The following is a 17,916-nucleotide window of genomic DNA, read 5'->3' as shown; positions in this document are numbered from 1 at the left end:
CCTGGAACCAACCCAAATGCCCATCGATGATAGACTGGACAGGAAAAATGTGGCACATATACACCATGGAATATCATGCAGCCATCAAAAACGATGAGTTCGCGTCCTTTGTAGGGACATGGATGAACCTGGAAACCATCATTCTCAGCAAACGGACACAAGAACACAAAATCAAACATCGCATGCTCTCACTCATAGATGGGTGTTGAACAATGGGAACACATGGACACAGGGAGGGGAGCACTATACACTGGGGTCTGTTGGTGGGGGGGGACAGCGGGGGGTGGGGAGTTGGGGAGAGATAGCATGGGGAGAAATGCCACATATAGGTGAAGGGGAGGAAGGCAGCAAATCACACTGCCATGTATGCACCTATGCAACAATCTTGCATGTTTTTCACATGTACCCCAAAACCTAAAATGCAATAAAAAATAAAAAAATAAAAAAAATAAAAAATAAAAAAGACGGGGTTTCACCATGTTGGTCAGGCTGGTCTTGAACTCCTGTCCTCAGGTGATCTGCCCACCTTGGCTTCCAAAGTGCTTGGATTACAGGCGTTATCCACCACGCCCAGTAATACATGATTTTGAAAAACTTTTTTCAGACAAACAAAACAGCCATTTACACTCCAAACTATTGCATTAGGCAAATAGCTTTCTCCTACTTTTATACAGAATATCCTAACTGAATATATAATCCCTGGCTGAATGAGACCATTTTATCCTCTAATAGTATTGGTTACTTTTTTGTGTGTGTGATGTAGTGTTTTCGAAGCCAACCTTCATTTTTTTTCCCTTTGTTAATATGTTGGGTTTCTGTCTGATCTGAATTTTAGATATTTGAAAGATTGTCAGCATATGTGTGAATATAATGTTTACTAAAGATACTGTAACAGAATAAAACCTTACTTGATTTCTTAAAAAAAAAAGAAAAAGAAATTACATGATAGAGAGAAAGAGAGAAATAGAAGCAAAGATATACGTGCTGATGGTGGGGAATGCCATGAACCCCTCAATGTCCACACTACTTCATGCAGGCTATGAGCCATTGGTTGACAAAACTTGGAAGGGCCTGAAGTCACCAAAAGCCTGTCCCAGCCAAAATTCCGATAGAGCATGGCTCTGATGTAGCTTTGCTGCTGACCACTTCCATGCACATGCAAACTCTTCTGCAGCTCTGCAGATAACCACACTCTGCAGAGCTGCAGAAGAGTTTGCGTGTGAATGGCTTGCAGGGAAGAGTGTGAGGTCACATTCTGAGTTTGTTTCAGTGAACAGTGGCCTTAGAAGGCAGTGTCTACTCCATGCCCTCAGGCTGATAAAGCTCCAAATTGATACACTAGTCCCCCTCAATCAGGAAATGAAGGAAAATCTACAGGTGGCTACAAATAGATTCCCAAACAAACAAGAACACAGCATCCCAAAGTTGTAAAAAAGATTTATTACAGGAAACAAAAATAAGTCTTCAAGGTCATCTCCTAGCATTTAGGAAACTTTCTGAGCATATAAGGTCTATGAAGATAAATAAGATAGCAAAACAAGAAGGAAAAAAAGAGCATCTGGCCAAGAGGATTCAGAAAAAAAAAAAAGGGAACTGAATGAGATAAGGAAAAATAATAAATCTAAAAATGCAAATTAATATCTGTACTACAAATCATAAAAAACATATTGATTCTATAGAATCAGTGGCATAAAAAGCAAACACGAAAAGTTCTTCCAGAACCTAGAGAAGAACAAGGAGACCAAAATCATGAGAGAGATGGTGATAACAATGGAAGACAATGAAATGAGTATACAATGTTCTTGAGAAAGGGCTCCTATGAAATTGTCACAATGAAAGACTTACATCTGTGAATCAAAAGTGGTCACAGAGTACCAGGCAAAATTAAAGCAAACAGACTGACACTGAGATACACTCTGACAAAAAATGGAAAAATGGCAAGGGCAGAGAAAAAAAGAATCCAAAAACAAGCACAGAAACAGAGATGGAGCCGGGCATGGTGGCTCACGCCTGTAATCCCAGCACTTTGGGAGGCCAAGGCAGGTGAATCACGAGGTCAGGAGTTCGAGCCCAGCCTGGCCAAGATGAAACCCCATCTCTACTAAAAATACAAAAATTATCTGGGCGTGGTAGCAGGCACCTGTAATCTCAGCTACTCAGGAGGCTGAGGTAAGAGAATTGCTTGAATCCCAGGAGGCAGGGGTTGCAGTAAGCCAAGATCACGCCACTGCACTCTAGCCTGGGCTACAGAGCAAGACTCCATCTCCAAAAAAAAAAAAGAAAGAAAAGAGATGGAAAGATTACTGTATGTACAGAGACAATTCTGGCTGGCCTCAGACTTCTCCATCAAAATACAACAGATCAGGTGGTGGCGGTTACATAAATCTATACATACAATTCAATCATATAGAACAATTACTACTTCTGCTGCTACTACTGATAGTCCTTGACGTACAATGGCTAGACCTATATTTTGACTTTATAATAGTGTGGAAGTGATATACATTCAATAGAACATCAATAAATTACATGATATAGTCAACACTTGATTACAAAACAGGCTTTGTGTTAGATGATTTTGCCCAACTGTAGGCTAATATAGGTGTTCTGAGCATATTTAAGGTAGGCTAGACAAAACTATGATATTCACTAAGTTATGCGTATTAAATGTATTTTCAACTCTGTATTTTCAACCTACAACGCGTTTATTGTGATATAACCTCATTGTACGTTAAGGAGCACTTACACTACTATACACACACATAGACACAAATGATTACATCTAAATCTGAATAAGACTTGCACTCTACTTATTAATAATAGTATTGTACTGAAAGCAGTTTCCTGGTTTTGATATTATATTACAGTTATGTAAAATGTTATCATTGGGCAAAGCTGGGTAAAGAGCACACAGGCTCTCTCTGTACTATCCTGGCAAATTCTTATGAGCCTATATTTTAAAAAAAGACAATAGATAAAGGTCTACTACAGAGATATGAAAGAAAAAAGATAATGAATGAAGAATTCTATATCCCAGTAAGTTGCTATTTGTAGGTGAAAGCAGCAGTCATTCTCAGTTATGAAAGTAACATCTGATACCTGGGCAAAGATCACACCAAACCAAGAGCTAAAAGAAAATTTAAAAAATTTTCACAAGCGAAAAAAATTTAAATGAACAGTTAGTTGTCCTTTAAAAGGTCTTCTGATAAGCTCTGAAATTAAAGAGCATTAAAATTTAAATAATTGCTATGATATGATTGTAAAACTGGAGGCAAATATCAAATATAATGGTTAAGAAATGATACATGATCAGAAAAGTTGTAATACAACAGTAAATCAATCAGGCACAGTGGATCACTTGAGGCTAGGCGTTTGAGACCAGCCCGGACAACATGGATGAAATCCTGTCTCTTCGACAACACAAAAATTAGCCAGGTGTGGTGGCGTAGGCCTGTAATCCCAGCTACTGGGGAGGCTGAGGCACAAGAATCGCTTGAACTTGGGAGGCAGAGGTTACAATGAGCTGAGATCACACCACTGCACTCCAGCCTGGGTGACAGAGTGAGACTCTGTCTAAAAAACAGAAACAAAAACAACAACAAAACAGTAAATTAGGCCTAAAATCTCAGGATATACCCCCAAAAAAACAAACAACAACAACAAAACCCCGGAAATAGATTTAGAAAATGGAAAATGTTAATTATCTGCTACTTTTCTGATCTTACATGCTGATCAAGAGAAACATACTGTTTTATTTTTTATATTAATACAAAATATTTTTTAAAAATTCTTAAAGCTATCTTTTAGCAGATCAAATAACAGAATTGATATCTTTCAAGTCTCTATAGATAAAAGAAAACAAAATCCAAAGGCAAGACATCATTAAAAAAAAAAACACCTAAACTACGTTTTTAAAAGTTTAATTAGAAAATCAGTAGCAGTTATGAAAATAAATACAAATAGCTTTTCACTTTCCTATTAAACACAAAGACTCCAAATTGGCCCAAAGAAGGTTTCCCCCATATAACTGCCCATCTTTTAATTTTTAAAATTAATTGTATCTATAAACGATGTACCAATAGAAGTCAACAAATAAAGGCTAAAAGTTGTTGTTTTTTTAAATGGACAAACGTATCAGCAAAACAAACAAAGTGGAGATGGCATTGCTAATATCAGACAATGAGAGAAAACTTCTGTTGCCAAGTAGTAAAAGCAATTATAAAGCAATTGTCATTAAAAATAGTTTAGTCGTGAAATAATAAATGGATCGAAGGAATACAAACAGAACTTGGTGTATAATAATAGGATGAAATAACTTGGTCTACAATAAAGGTAGCCTTTTAAATCAACAAAGAGAGAAAGGATTGTTTGAAAAATTAGAAAAAGTAGTAATTCCTTGTCTTATCTCATATACTAAAATAACTCCAGTTAAGTGTAAAAATTGAAACACAACAGATCAAGAAGAAAATATGTGTTATATCCTATCTCAAAGAAGATCTAAGTACATATCTGTATGCTAATACTATTCCACATAAACAAAATGCAAGGCAAATGACAGACTGAGGAAAAATATTTGTAACAAAAATCATTAAAAAAAAGGACAAACACCTCCTACCTATATGAGAAAAGACATAATTAGACCATTCACATATATACCCCATTCAAATTCAAACATTCATTAAACACATGAAAAAAGCCTCACAATCACTCATAATAAAGGAAATACAAATGAAAATAACTGTATAACTTGAGAGAGTAAATTTGTATAGCCTTTATGGAGGATAATTTGGCAATAAATACCAACCTGTTTTTGACTTTTTTGAGAACTCTTTTTTTTTTTTTTTTTTTTTTGTTGAGACAGAGTCTCATTCTGTAACCAGGCTGGAGTGCAGAGGTACCATCTCGGTTCACTGCCAACTCTGCTTCCTGGGTTCAAGTGATTCTCCTGCCTCAACTTCCCAAACAGCTGGGACTACAGGTACGCACCACCACACCCTGCTAATTTTTGTATTTTTAGGAGAGATGGGGTTTCACCATGTTGGCCAGGATGGTCTCCAACTCTTTGACCTCGTGATCTGCCTGCCTCAGCCTCCCAAAGTGCTGGGATTACAGGTGTGAGCCACTGCGCCTGGCTGAGAATTTATTTTAAGGAAATAATAAAACGTGTATAGATGGTTCCTAACTTAGGATGGTTTGTCTTAACAATTTTTCAACTTTACAGTGGCGCAATGTTGTGAAAGAGATATGCATTCAGTAGAAAGCAGTATGATACTCCTGAGACGCTGGGTAGCAGCACTGAGCCTCGGCTCCCAGTTAGCCACACAATCATGAGGGTAAACAACCGATACTTTCAAGGGACTGTGTTGTCAGATGGTTTTGCCCAACTGTAGGTTAATGTAAGTGTCCTGAGCACATTTAAGGTAGGCTAGGTGAAGCTGTGATGGTTAGATGTATTACATGCATACAGTATTTTCAGTTTAGGATGGGCTTATTCAATTTAGGATAACCCCATTGTAAGTCCAGGATCATCTACACTGATTTCTGCCTTAAGTGTGGGGAAGGAGCATGGCACTCATAACTTGGCCAATGGATCAGTCCAGCCTTGCCACTCAGGTGACCAGCAATAAAATGATGTCAATAAAAGTACCTGCCTTTTAGAGCTCTCTAGGAATCCAAAGAGATAATAAGGTCATACCTACTCGGTACTTGGTCCATGGTAAGTGTTCAGCAACTATCAGACAATGGTAGTAGAAGTGGTGATATTTACCTACATCACTGCAATAGAGGTTCAAAATTCCTTATCTGAAATGTTGTCAGCCAAATGTGCTTCAGAATTAAGACTTTTTTGGAAATTAAAAGGAAATAGTGCATTTACCTAACTAGGTCTGGGATATTACTTGGTAATTTTACTATTCCTACAGTAAAATATATGAATATTCATTTAAAGTGAGATAAATATCAGTTCAGTTCAGGTTTTACAATCAAATAAATTATGAAAAAACTTTCAGTTTTCAGAGCTTTCTGGACTTTGGATTTGCACAAGGATTGAGAATTTGCATTTATAATAAAGAATCACTAGAATCTATCCAAATGTATAATAATAAGAGATAGCTTAAATACATTATGATATATTCATAAAACAAAAAACTGCTCAGCTATAAAAGAAGTCATTTTCAAATAGTTGAGATATAAAAATGTTCAAGACAAAAAATATATGCATACTGATTTGAATTTTGTAAAAGTAAATTACATAAATGTTTATAATCTCAGAATAAAAGACTGCAAGGAACTATACCAAAATGTTAAATTAGCCACATTATGTTCTTTAAACTCTTCCGTATTTTCTAATCCTCTGTGATGATTAGGAAAACAATCTAACAACTTCTAAGTCATTTCTAGTTGATATTCCTGTGCAGGACTAGGCTAGTTATCATTCTAGAGAGTTATTAAGTCCACCTTTGCCCTCGAGCAGTCTACACTCTCAACCTGAAAGAGCTCTGGCCAATACGCAGTTCTCTGCCTGTGACTGTATTTCATTCCCTATGAACGATTCCCTATTGGCACCCCAGCAACTTGACTCTGGCATGAGGAAATAATAATTCAGGGCTTATTCAAATATGTTTGACTTTTGTGCTTTTCCACTATATTCATCAAATTTCAATCATTTAAGAAATTGTTGGGGGAGGGATGAAGAGCTCTCATTTGGATTTGTTCCCCTGCTTCTCATGAGGAAAAGGATATAAACTTGACAGGCCCAGCAACGAAAACCCCATTTTTGTTGGGTTTCGTTGGGAGTAAATGGGATGTTAAGAGGGACTGTGGCATAGGAAGGGGCCCTTCGTGGAGGAGACAAGCAACCGTCCGTCTTACCCAACAGACGATTCTTCAATGCCTAAGGGTGGGCCTTTGGAGCTTCGAAGGACCCAGCTCACAATGTGTTTGCAACACATGAGTGTTCCAAATGGCCAGGTGGTTTTCCATGAACTCCTCATGGGTCTAGAAGTTTCCACTGATTTAATGTACAGTTTGAAAGTATCTAACACCAAAGTTTGTATGTGACAAAATAACTATGGGTTGTTATGAGCCTCACTTCTGAACTTGGAACAAAAAGTAAATAAATGGTCAATGTCTAATCACCTCAAGGACCAGATGGGTTGATATCTAATCACTGTAACATAGATTCCAATAGTCTTTTAAAACTACTGCTGAGAACTAGAGAAATCCTTGTGCAAAGCTTCTGCCACACAGAAATCATAGCCAACTCTCAAGTTAAATATGAAGTTTAACTCTCAGTTTAATCCCACAGAAAATTACTTGTTTGAAAGCAAATTATCCACTCAGGATACTTTTTTGAGGAATGTTAATCCTTCCCTCCTGCTTCCTGTCTCCCACCCTTACGTTCCCCCAACTCAAAGAGGAAGAAGAGTGATCCATGCCATCAGGACCTTCCTTAAAATGATGACCTTTCAGGAAAAAGAGTTGACTTACCCTATCCCAGCTGAAGCAAAGGCCCAGTTGATCAAGCTGTTTCCTCATGTGTTTAATATTACTGTGAAACAACAGGAAAAAGGTTTGCTTTTTAGAGGGGGGATTAAAGCCATACACAAACTACACTTTGAGAACGTAAAGGGAAACCAAAAAAAAATCTAAATTATTCAAATGGCTTTAAATGCTGCTTTGCCCTGGCAGAAAAATTAACCACTAAGAATCAGCAAAAAAATACCAACAGATCAGAAGACACCCATTATTTGGACACATACAGAATCCACTAGAAACTACAATGGTCTTTGGCCTTGAGGACTGCCCCTTCCCCTGTCTATTCAAATAAGCATCCCCTTTGAGATGTGCACTGCTGGCCCACCCACATGTCAACATTCTGCAAGCACTTAAGCCATATTATTTAAGCCAAGCATTTATAAGTTTAAAAGTGGCTAAAAACAAAAGCCTTAATGTATAAATTGTGGGAATCCAAAATAAACCACATATGGCTTTGTTAATCAAAATCTAAATCCTAAAAACTACAACTATCCACAATTGAGAAATAGGGAGATAAATGGGTAAACCAACTTATAACATGAAACAAATAAGTCCTTTTCTCCTTCCTTTTTTTAAAGAGGAAGGACTAATTCATTTCTACTGCATCCTCTTTTAGTTTCTAGCAGACTAAAAATATGAAAAGCCATGGAAAGGTCCTCTGTGTAATCTGATTAGCCAATGACAGCTTATTTAATCGAAGGCCCTATGCTAAGCGTTTTGCAGAAAAGTGCTTAATCTTTATCCAATCACATGAGATGAACTATGACTATCCCTCTTTTACAGATAAGTAAACTGAAGCACAGAGAAGTTAAGTAATTTGCTCAAGGTGATCTGCTGGCCAGAAGGGAAGGCAGAATTTGCACCTAGCTAGCCTGGCTCAGGGGCCGTCATCTTACCACTATTCTCTAGCAAAGTGGCTGGCAAACTTTAAAAGGGCCAAATGATGAATGCTTTCAGCTTCATGAGCCAATCAGTCTCTATCACAAGTACTCAGCTCTGCCAGTGTCTCACGACAGCAGACATGGTCAATACAAATGGATTTGACTGTGTTCCAATAAAACTTCATTTACAGAAACTGGTAGGGCCAGATTTAGACCACAGGCCATAGTTTGCCAACTCCTGGTCTAGCTTATATCAAACATAAACCATGTTTGATCCATTTTATTTGAATCATTTCCTCCATTTTTTAAAATCACTCCCATTAATCTAGAATTAAACATTACTAGAAAAGTAGAAACTAACAGTTAGGAAGAAAAAAAAGAGACCTGGATAACACAGTATGAACAGAAGTATAGTAGATGTTTTTACAATGTATCCTTGCATAAGCTGGAACAGAGAGGTAAGACTGGGCACAGGCCCTGGAACTGCCCTTCCACGTCTCTAAGGGGTGACATGGGGAAGGGTCCCCAGGCCTTTGCGAAATGAGCTGATACAGTGTGCCCAGAGGATTCTGCAAAGTTCTAGGGTGAGGCCCTCAGGACCTTGGCAGGAGGGAGAGGAATGAGCACCACTGGCCCATGTGTAGTGAAGCTGAGGCTTGGGTGGGATTGGGAGTGCGTTCCGCCTTGGAGAAAACCACACCCAGAATAGAGTGGCCATATATTTCTACATGGAATGCCTAAGTTCCTCCAGCTTCTGAATGGTGAAGGCAAAAAATAAACCGAATTTTCAGAGGAAATTATAATGTAGTATTCGGATATAGTAAAACTACAATCAAGAAGACCAGAAGCATTATAGAAATTTAACAAATGCAACCCTCTTCTTTTTCCTATCGAATGTAAATACTCAAAGGAAAAATAGCTGTAAATAACAAAGCATCAAAATGAACACATGAATAAATATCCAAAACCCTCTTTGAATATTTCTTAGATAAGAATACAATGTGTTAAAAGATAAACCCCAATATATGCAATCCTATTTATCTCTTGGTATGCTGCAGTGTTGTTTGCTGTGCTATTTTTTATGCACAGGTTAAAAAAAATTTTTTTAAGGTTTTTGTATGCAAGAGTTTGAATATGCCTGAAAATACCTACCTTTGCGTCCAGCTTTCTGGATGCAGATTCCTCTCGATCGCGGCATTTTCAGCAGGCAATCCAAAAGCATCCCACCCCATGGGGTTGATGACCTAGAACCCAAAAGAGAAACATCAACGGTGGCAAATCACGAAGAATTCCATAATCTCTTCTAGGCCATACTCAGCACTCTCTCCTGCTAACATGTCTTATCCTTTGCTGGATGCTTTCAGGCTATGCCTCTGACAGCCAGCTGGCTACCTATGACATAAACATGGAAGACAATTTAGAAGGTTATATGCCAAAGCACCAGTGAGTTACCTCTGAGGGGGTGTTTTCGTGAGCGCTTATTTTCTTCTTCTTTTCTGTGGTCTCTGTATTGAATCTAAATTGTTTTTCTGAAATTACAGAGTTTCTTTCAGTTTCAAATATATGTATATATAAAATGCGTAGGCTTTCAAAATGCTCACGTCATGTCAGTATTTTCCATTTAAGGAGCTGTGCTGTCCAATATGGCAGCTATTAGCCACACATAGCTATTACATTTAAACTTAATTAACTAAAATAAAAAAAGTAGTTCTTCAGTCTCACCAGCCACCTTTCAAGTGTGCAACAGACACGTGACTGGTGGACACTGAACCACAGAGTGCAGATATTGGATATTCAAATCCTGGCAGAAAGCCCTGCTGGACAGCGCTGCAGAGGACATGCATAATTTGTGCTGGACAGCCACAGTGGTGGCTCTCAGCAGTCCCAGCTCTACCCAGACCTAAGAAAGTCCATCTCAACCCTCCTCCATGGCCCGGGCCTGTCCCTTTCTCACGGCTTGCCTGAATCCAGCACACAGTCCCTTTTAATGAACATCACTCAGACCCTGCTCCAGCTTGCTCCAGACATGAGAGTTTCACACTTCTTTCTTTTATCTCTCTCTCTTCCCTGATTGAGGCAACACTCTTCTGAGAAGCCCACTCCCCATTTCTTCCTGAGGTTAATCCCTTTCTTTTTCTTTTCTCCAAGACAGTGTCTCACTCTGTCACCCCGATTGGAGTGTCTCCTGGGTTCAAGCAATTCTCCCACCTCAGCCTCCCGAATAGCTGGGATTACAGGTGTGCACCACCATACCCACCTATTGAAGTTCACTTCTTTCTTCCCTACCAGTAAGGAAGGGAACCTCCCATCCCTACGCAAACAGCCAGATAGATGAAAACTAAGAAAAATACACAGGAACACAGCAGAAAAGGTATTTCAGAGAATAACTTTTGAGACTGGATAAATGTCAGCATTTATATTAATTTCTAAAATAGCCCCCCCACCTCTCTCTCTCTCTCTCTCTCTCTCTCTCTATATATATATATATATGTATTTTCTCTCTCTCTCTCTCTCTCTCTATATATATATATATATATGTGTTTTTTTTTTTTTTTTTTTTTTTTTTTTTTTTTGAGACAGAGTCTTGCTCTGTTGCCTAGGCTGGAGTGCAATGGCACAATCTCAGTAGCTGGTATTACAGGCACACACCACCTCGCCCGGCTAATTTTTGTATTTTTAGTAGAGATAAGATTTTGCTACATTGGCCAGGCTGGTCTCAAACTCCTGGCCTCAAGTGATCCACCCCCCTCGGCCTCCCAAAATGCTAGGATTACAGGAGTGAGCCACCAAGTGTGGCCTAAAATAGCCAATACTTTAAAATTATTGCAAACCACTAGCTATGCATTTGGTATAAGAAATGCTCCATGTGTAGGTTCCTCTTTTCCCCATTTTCATTATCTGTAAAATGGATGATAACATAACTATCTCATTAGATCACTGTGAGGATTAAATGAGTTAATATAAGAAAAGTGCCGAGAACAATGCCTGCCATGCCGTAAAGTGCTGTATATAATGTTGGCCACTAGTATTATTATTTCTAAAGAGTTTTGCTCTCTAATCACCTTCTAGAAGATATTTTCATTCTCCAAAGAACAAGGAATCACAAATCTTCAAGCACAAAGAAGCTTTTGAGATATATCCTCCACCCTTTGATGGTTCAAGCAACTGTGGTCCAGCAGGAGTGAGTACCTGGAGGCAATTATGTTAGGCAAGCACAGGCCAGTAAGGCATTCTTGTCTCCAAGTGAGTGGCCAGTTACAGCTGAGCTGGCAGCTTCACTAGCACGTTCTCTCAAACTAACTACATGCCATGAGCAGGAAAAATGGTTTGACACATCTGCTGTGGCATCAGGGGACAGTCTCGCTAGGCTCCCTGCCCTTGTCAGGAAAGACACCGTTTCCAAAATTCAGTCCCCTACCACCCTCTGAAACTGAATCCAGCCACAAAAACCACAGACACCACTTCTTTCTGAAGCCTGCCTGTGGGGAAGGCACGACCAAGAAGACTCTGATATTTCTATTACAGAAAATAGCCCATTCTAGTTGACCCTCTTATTTCCTATCAAGTTCATGGTCTGTCAACCTGGGGTAAGTTTTTGTTTTGCTACCTTTTTTTTTTTTTTAAAGAGACAGAGTCTTGTTTGGTTGCCCAGGCTGGAGTGCAGTGGCACCACAATCGGCTCACTGTAACCTTGAACTCCTGGCTGCATGCTATCCTTCTGCCTCCCAAAGTGCCATGATTACAGGCATAAGCCACTGCCCCCGGCTCCTTACTTTTTGATCATGCAGAGAAGCTGAGCTTATGCTCACACACATTTCCTTAGGATAACGACGAATACTCAGAGGCATGTCCTGGCACCACCTCACCACACACATATATCAGAATGTGACATTTTCAAAGAAATTGGTCTTGTTTTCTTCCATAATTACATGTTCACTGTAATTTGGTAAGTAGAGAAGAATAGAAGAAAATAAGACTCACCTGTTATTCTACCAGACAGCCATATATACCAGTTACATGTGGTAAATTTTATCCAATATTTAAAAATTGAAATATGATTTACGTATTTTTTATCTCCTGTTTTTTCACTGTACATGATAGCAATGCATCCTGTTAGTGACTGCTTTGAATGGCCTGCTGTATTTAACTGCTTTCCTAAAAGTTAGTTCCATTTTTCACCATTATAAAAAAGGCCAGGATGAACATTCTTGGGCATAAATCTTTGTATATACACTTAACATTTCCTTTAGAAAAATTTCTAGAAGTGCAGCTACAGGGTAAAAGGGTATGAAAAATTTTAAGACGCTTGACATATACGGTCAAATGCCATCCCCAGAAAGACTGCAGCAAACCACACTTCCACCTGCATATGAGCACCCAGAATTTTCTTCCGTCTTTATGTTCAGCACAAGGACTCTCCAAGGTGCACACCAGTACCACCCACGGGCTACCGCTACAGCACTTACACTTCAAAGTGTCCCAAGCTAGATGGATCTTGCAATCCCAGTGGCCAGATCTGTTCTCTCCTAAGCCCCTGTCTTAGCAGGCAGCAGTAAGAGAACAGGCATACCCCTTCCAGCGGTTGAAGCCACTTACCTTAAAGACATACTTCCACCATGCACATTAATACTTTTTAAGTTTTTAGTAGTCTGATGAAATAATTCCATATAAAGAACTGAGACCATCTCTCTAAAATAGAGCTGCTCTTACTCCTTTGGCTACTGAATAGGAAATGCTAACAAAGGCTTGTTCTCCAGAAGCCTGTGTGGTTTGAGGCCAAAGGTCCTAAATCCAAATCTGCCAGTTTACTATCAGTGGAGCCTGAGGCACGTAACTTACTTATTCTGAGTCTCAACTGTAAATGGTGACTGAACGCAACTACCTTGAATTATTGCGCATGGTATGTGCATGATGCCTGTGGTGCATCTAGCATGGTGCCCAACGCAGCACAGGCACCCAATAAACAGCAGCACTTGCTGCTGTGGCCGCTGCTGCCGTCTGCTTTCTTGATCTGTAGTATCTCACATCGCCGATTCCCTTGCCACAATTTCAGCCTCCATCTCTTTGGCCACATTTAATATAGTTGCTTTCTGACAAGAGGATGAAAGATATTAATACCTAAATCTCACACATATCCTCACACATCCACGTACATTCCTAAGGGTGGGTTACTTCTGACAATCCTCTGCAGAAGGTTGGTACCAGGCATTCCAGGTAAAAAGTTCATACCCAAACCAAACAGACCACACAGGCTCAAAGGGCCAGTCAAGTACTTGGCCCTCCTTTTCAGTAAAAGAGGCCCAGCAGTTCTTCTTTCCTGAATAATTAAATGATTCACATCAGGTGCTTCGATTAAAAGCAGCCCAGCTGGTTCTTGTTACAACTGATTGGACCCAGAGCAGTCCATCAGCAGAAGGCAGCCATCTGTGTGCACTAGAAGGATGGGCCTGCCTCCAACTGCCCCAGGCAAGGACTCTGCCCTACAGTAGACTTTGCCATGTTGAAGGTGGTGGTGGATGTGACCCACGCACAGCTGCTATCTGGAAGGGATATGTGGTTAGTGAACAAGCAGTCCTGTGGACCTCTCAAGCTTGCTACTGCCCCAGGGGAGGCTGGCTTGCCACTTCCTAGGCTGTATTTCCCTGTCTTGGGAGTCTGGGAAGTCTGGGAAACCTTGGATTTCCAAGCTGAGATGCTCCCAAGCTACTATCTTCAATTCCTGCATTCTCACCATCCTGAGGTCAGTCAGAACAGGCTGCTTTTCTTTTGACTTAATTTGATGTTTTTTCAAATTACAAACATAATACAAGCTTAATTTAACAAATGAAATGGCACAATACAATGATAAATAAAGGCAAAGTTGATTTTTATCTCCTGGCCACTACTCGTCAATGATGTAACCAGTAACACCAGCCTTCATTTCCTTCCACATCTATATCCCCACTCAAACACACATATACAAACATATGTACACATATACAGGAGCCTGCTTATTTATTTTCATGAAAATAGAACCTTTACGGAGAAAAGGGAATGACTTACACACTCTTGGTGCAAGCGTAAATTGGTTCAACCATTGTGGGAAGTGGTGTAGGGATTCTTCAAAGAGCTGAAAACAGAATTACCATTTGACCCAGCAATCCCATTACGGGGTATATACCCAAAGGATTATAAATTGTTCTGTCACATGGACACATGTACATGTATGTTCACTGCAGCACTATTCACAATAGCAAAGACATGGACTCAACCTAAATGCCCATCAATGGTAGACTAGATAAAGAAAACGTGGTACATATACACCATAGAACACTATCCAGTCATAAAAAAGAACAAAATCATGTTCTCTGCAACAACATGGATGGAGCTGGAGGCCATTATCCTCAGCAAACTAATTCAGGCCAGAAAACAAACACCACATGTTCTCACTTGTAAGTGGGAGCTAAATGATGAGAACACATGGACACAAAGGGGAACAATAGACACTGGGGCCCACCTGAGGGTGGCGGGGAGGAGGGAGAGGAGCAGAAAAAATAATTATTGGGTACTAGGCTCAGTACCTAAGTCACAAAATAATCTGGGTAAATCCTGTGGCATGAGTTTGCCTGTATAACCTGCATGTGTACCCCTGAACCTAAAATAAAAAAAATTTTTTTTAAGTTAAAAAGATTATTTAAAAAAGAGAGAGAAAATAGAAATGATTATACACATTATTTTATGACCTTTTTTCAATTAACATTATATCAGGACATCTGTATAAAATATGTATGTGTGCATATATGTCTTTTCTAAAAATTCTAACATTCTCTGAGAATATCTATTCTATGCAGTTTTAAGAAACTGACTGGATATATTCCAATCCAGTTGAGACCTGAGGTCTCCTTTCCTCTTACTAAATGTGGCAGACCCAAAATGTTTCATCCTCTCAAACAGCAACTTCCCCTTCCAGGAAACTGTTCTGCGTCCAACTTGATATAGTGCTAGTGCAAACTGCCAATCTTAAAAACCCACCCCGCTGGCTACAGAAGGAGGCAAGTGCCGGAATCCTCCTCCAGACAGCTCTAGGCTTGTCCGGAGTAAGGCAGAATGCTGGAGGAGGAGAGTCTCTTTTCTCCTTGGTCAGAAGCCATAAGGGTTTCACGTGGCTCTGCCCCTCAGCTTGTAGAAAATAAAGCTGGCACATGGAGAGAAGCAGAAATAGGAAATGGAGAGACTGAGGAAATTGATATACTTCAAGGACCTCGTCCCAATCCCCAGTGGGCCCAGCTCCTACATCTCCTTTGATTCTGTGAGCCTCCGGATCTGTAAAAACAAAGCCTCCCTTTTTGCTTCAGCTGGTCTAAGCTGGGTTTTTAGTCCATGGTAGCCAAGAATCATGACTAAAACAAACACTGTTTAGGCTACAATTTTCACTTGAATATTGCTTGATCCATAGATGACAAACATTCTTCTGTATTTGCTGCTAAGCTTTGCAATTCTTTCTTTTTCTTTTTAAATTGCAAGAGCTAAAAAAAAAAAAATATAAATAATCCAATGCTGAGGATATAGGCAATATTACTAGAAAGTTCTGCAATACTTCCAAGGACAACACCTGAGCATCTTCCAGCTGTGCTTTAAATTCTCCTAGGGCTGTGTCATTGGCAGAATAATGTAACTGTTGTGTAACTGTTCCACTAGAAAGAGGAAAACTTAATTACCACTTGGTTTCTCTGTCAAAACTGCCAAAATGGCACCAATTCAATGTTTCTGCCTATTAACATTCTGTTAAGTGCCGTCCATATTTTTAAATAAAGGCAATACAGAGACTCTCACAAAAACCAGCCTAGATTTACATAATATACTTATTCATGTCTATTTTTGTTTTCAGATAGAATTAACATGGAAAGATATTCTTAGCTTACATGTTAGCTAAGCTGTCTATGAAAATAAAGTTAGAAAAATTTTAAAGTTTCTTAATACTTCATATTCTTACCAAAAATTAACAACAACAAAAACAAAATTAACAACAACAAAAACAAATGTTTGCCCTAGACAGAACAGCAGAATCGGATTGTGGGAAGGGCCTTTTGCATCTTGAAGTCAGAATCATTCTTCCCACCGTGAGCCAGAGCACTGGAATAAATGTCTCTGTGAGCCAAATTTCTACAAGATTGGAAAGGGTTTCATTGCTTCTATACCTTGGGTTTCCCAGAGCCCAGTGACCAAGTGCAAAGCTCACTTTTGTTCTATAAGATGATCCACCACTGTCAAGGGGGAAACAAAGTGAAGACCTACAACAGGATTAAAAATACCAAAGCTTGTCTCTTCCCCCAGAGAGCAGCTTCTAAGCTCTCTGTGACCTATTTATGTGAAAGACACTGGGTCAGGTGCTTCCTTTCCCAACTTTGTACATGTCTCAGGCACTGTTCAGATCAAATACCTCTAGATACATGGTGAACTTTCTTGCTTTTGATTTCTCTATGGCCAAGACTGTCTATTCACTGGAAGAACTACAAACTCTCCTTTTAGGTTTTAAAATTCCAATTCCTTTCTTTCTGTCACCATAACTTATTTTAATCCATCCACAGTTGGAAAAGTAACTGAACTGAACTTATAGCTCACATGTGCTAACTAGGCAATTTACCCCCACCTCCCGCCAAAAAAAATTATTGGCATCTCTATTTATATGCTTGAGCCCACCTGAACTCTCTCAACTTCCTAGAAGTTAAATTCTTGGATATGAGTGCGTTCTGCAGCTTCAGAACAGTTTTTCCACGTATTTGATTTTTAAAAACATCTACTGAAAATATACTTTGAAATATGTATCATGTCAATTTGGGAAGATAGGAATGTGACATCACAGAGGGTGGCAGAAGACTACTAATCATAATTTTGAAATAATAAATGTAAAACTATTCAGAGATGGAATCAAGAAAAAGTATCAGTAGCTATAACTTGGAAATCCATAAAATAAACTTCCAAAGTCTGAAACACCATCATTTCCACCTGGTTCATATAGCAAATACTCTCCATATTTAACATTGAGTGGGAAGCCAAGGAAACGGTGAATCTACCAGCCATTTGGAAGAGCAGGACATTACCACAATCTCTAGACTGCAGAGACAAAGTGAGAAAGTAGAGTCTGAGCAGAAGCTCAAACAGGCTAGACTGCCCTGGTGGACTGGATTAGTGAAGACCAAACCAGGGCAGAGAGAGAGAGAGAGAGAGAGAGAAATTTTCTGGCCTCTCCTTTTCTCCTGTCCTCCAATGTTACCAGGATTTCCTATTGTTCAAAACCAGGAGGAGGCCAGCTTGGGAACCTGACCTGCGGGGGTCAGCCCTTCTGTCATGCAAAAAGCAAGGAATGGATCTAGCAGCAAACTGGTCAAGGACCAGCACAAGAACACTAGCAGGACTGCATAACCTGCCTCACTTTGAGATCAGGGAGGAGTGGGGGCCGGCTATTACCATGAAAGACAAGGAGTTACTGATGAGAGGCAAACACAGGGGTCAGGGCCCT

The 17,916-nt window shown here is 39.5% G+C and overlaps 1 protein-coding gene across 3 annotated transcripts in view; it reads right to left on the bottom strand.

Annotated features, from left to right (window-relative positions):
* The window catches only part of LARS2 (leucyl-tRNA synthetase 2, mitochondrial), a 163,303-nt gene that overhangs the window by 126,578 nt on the left and 18,809 nt on the right, over nt 1–17,916 (bottom strand). For 2 of the 3 annotated variants that reach the window (XM_012470768.2, XM_012470769.2), the window contains 2 exons: nt 9,570–9,661; nt 7,489–7,549 (listed from right to left, as the gene is read on the bottom strand). In XM_012470768.2, the coding sequence (XP_012326191.2) occupies nt 7,489–7,549; nt 9,570–9,661 (153 nt within the window). Of the gene's footprint in view, nt 1–7,488; nt 7,550–9,569; nt 9,662–12,190; nt 13,618–17,916 lie in introns of those variants that run through there. The other variant, XM_012470770.3, reaches the window with a different exon arrangement.

Source organism: Aotus nancymaae, unplaced genomic scaffold (genome assembly GCF_030222135.1).
Source record: "Aotus nancymaae isolate 86718 unplaced genomic scaffold, 86718_ANA_hifiasm-v0.15.2.pri h1tg000067l, whole genome shotgun sequence".
Classification (NCBI taxonomy): domain Eukaryota; kingdom Metazoa; phylum Chordata; class Mammalia; order Primates; family Aotidae; genus Aotus; species Aotus nancymaae.
Note: the sequence above shows the minus strand (reverse complement) of the source record. Positions and strands in the feature narration are given on the sequence as shown.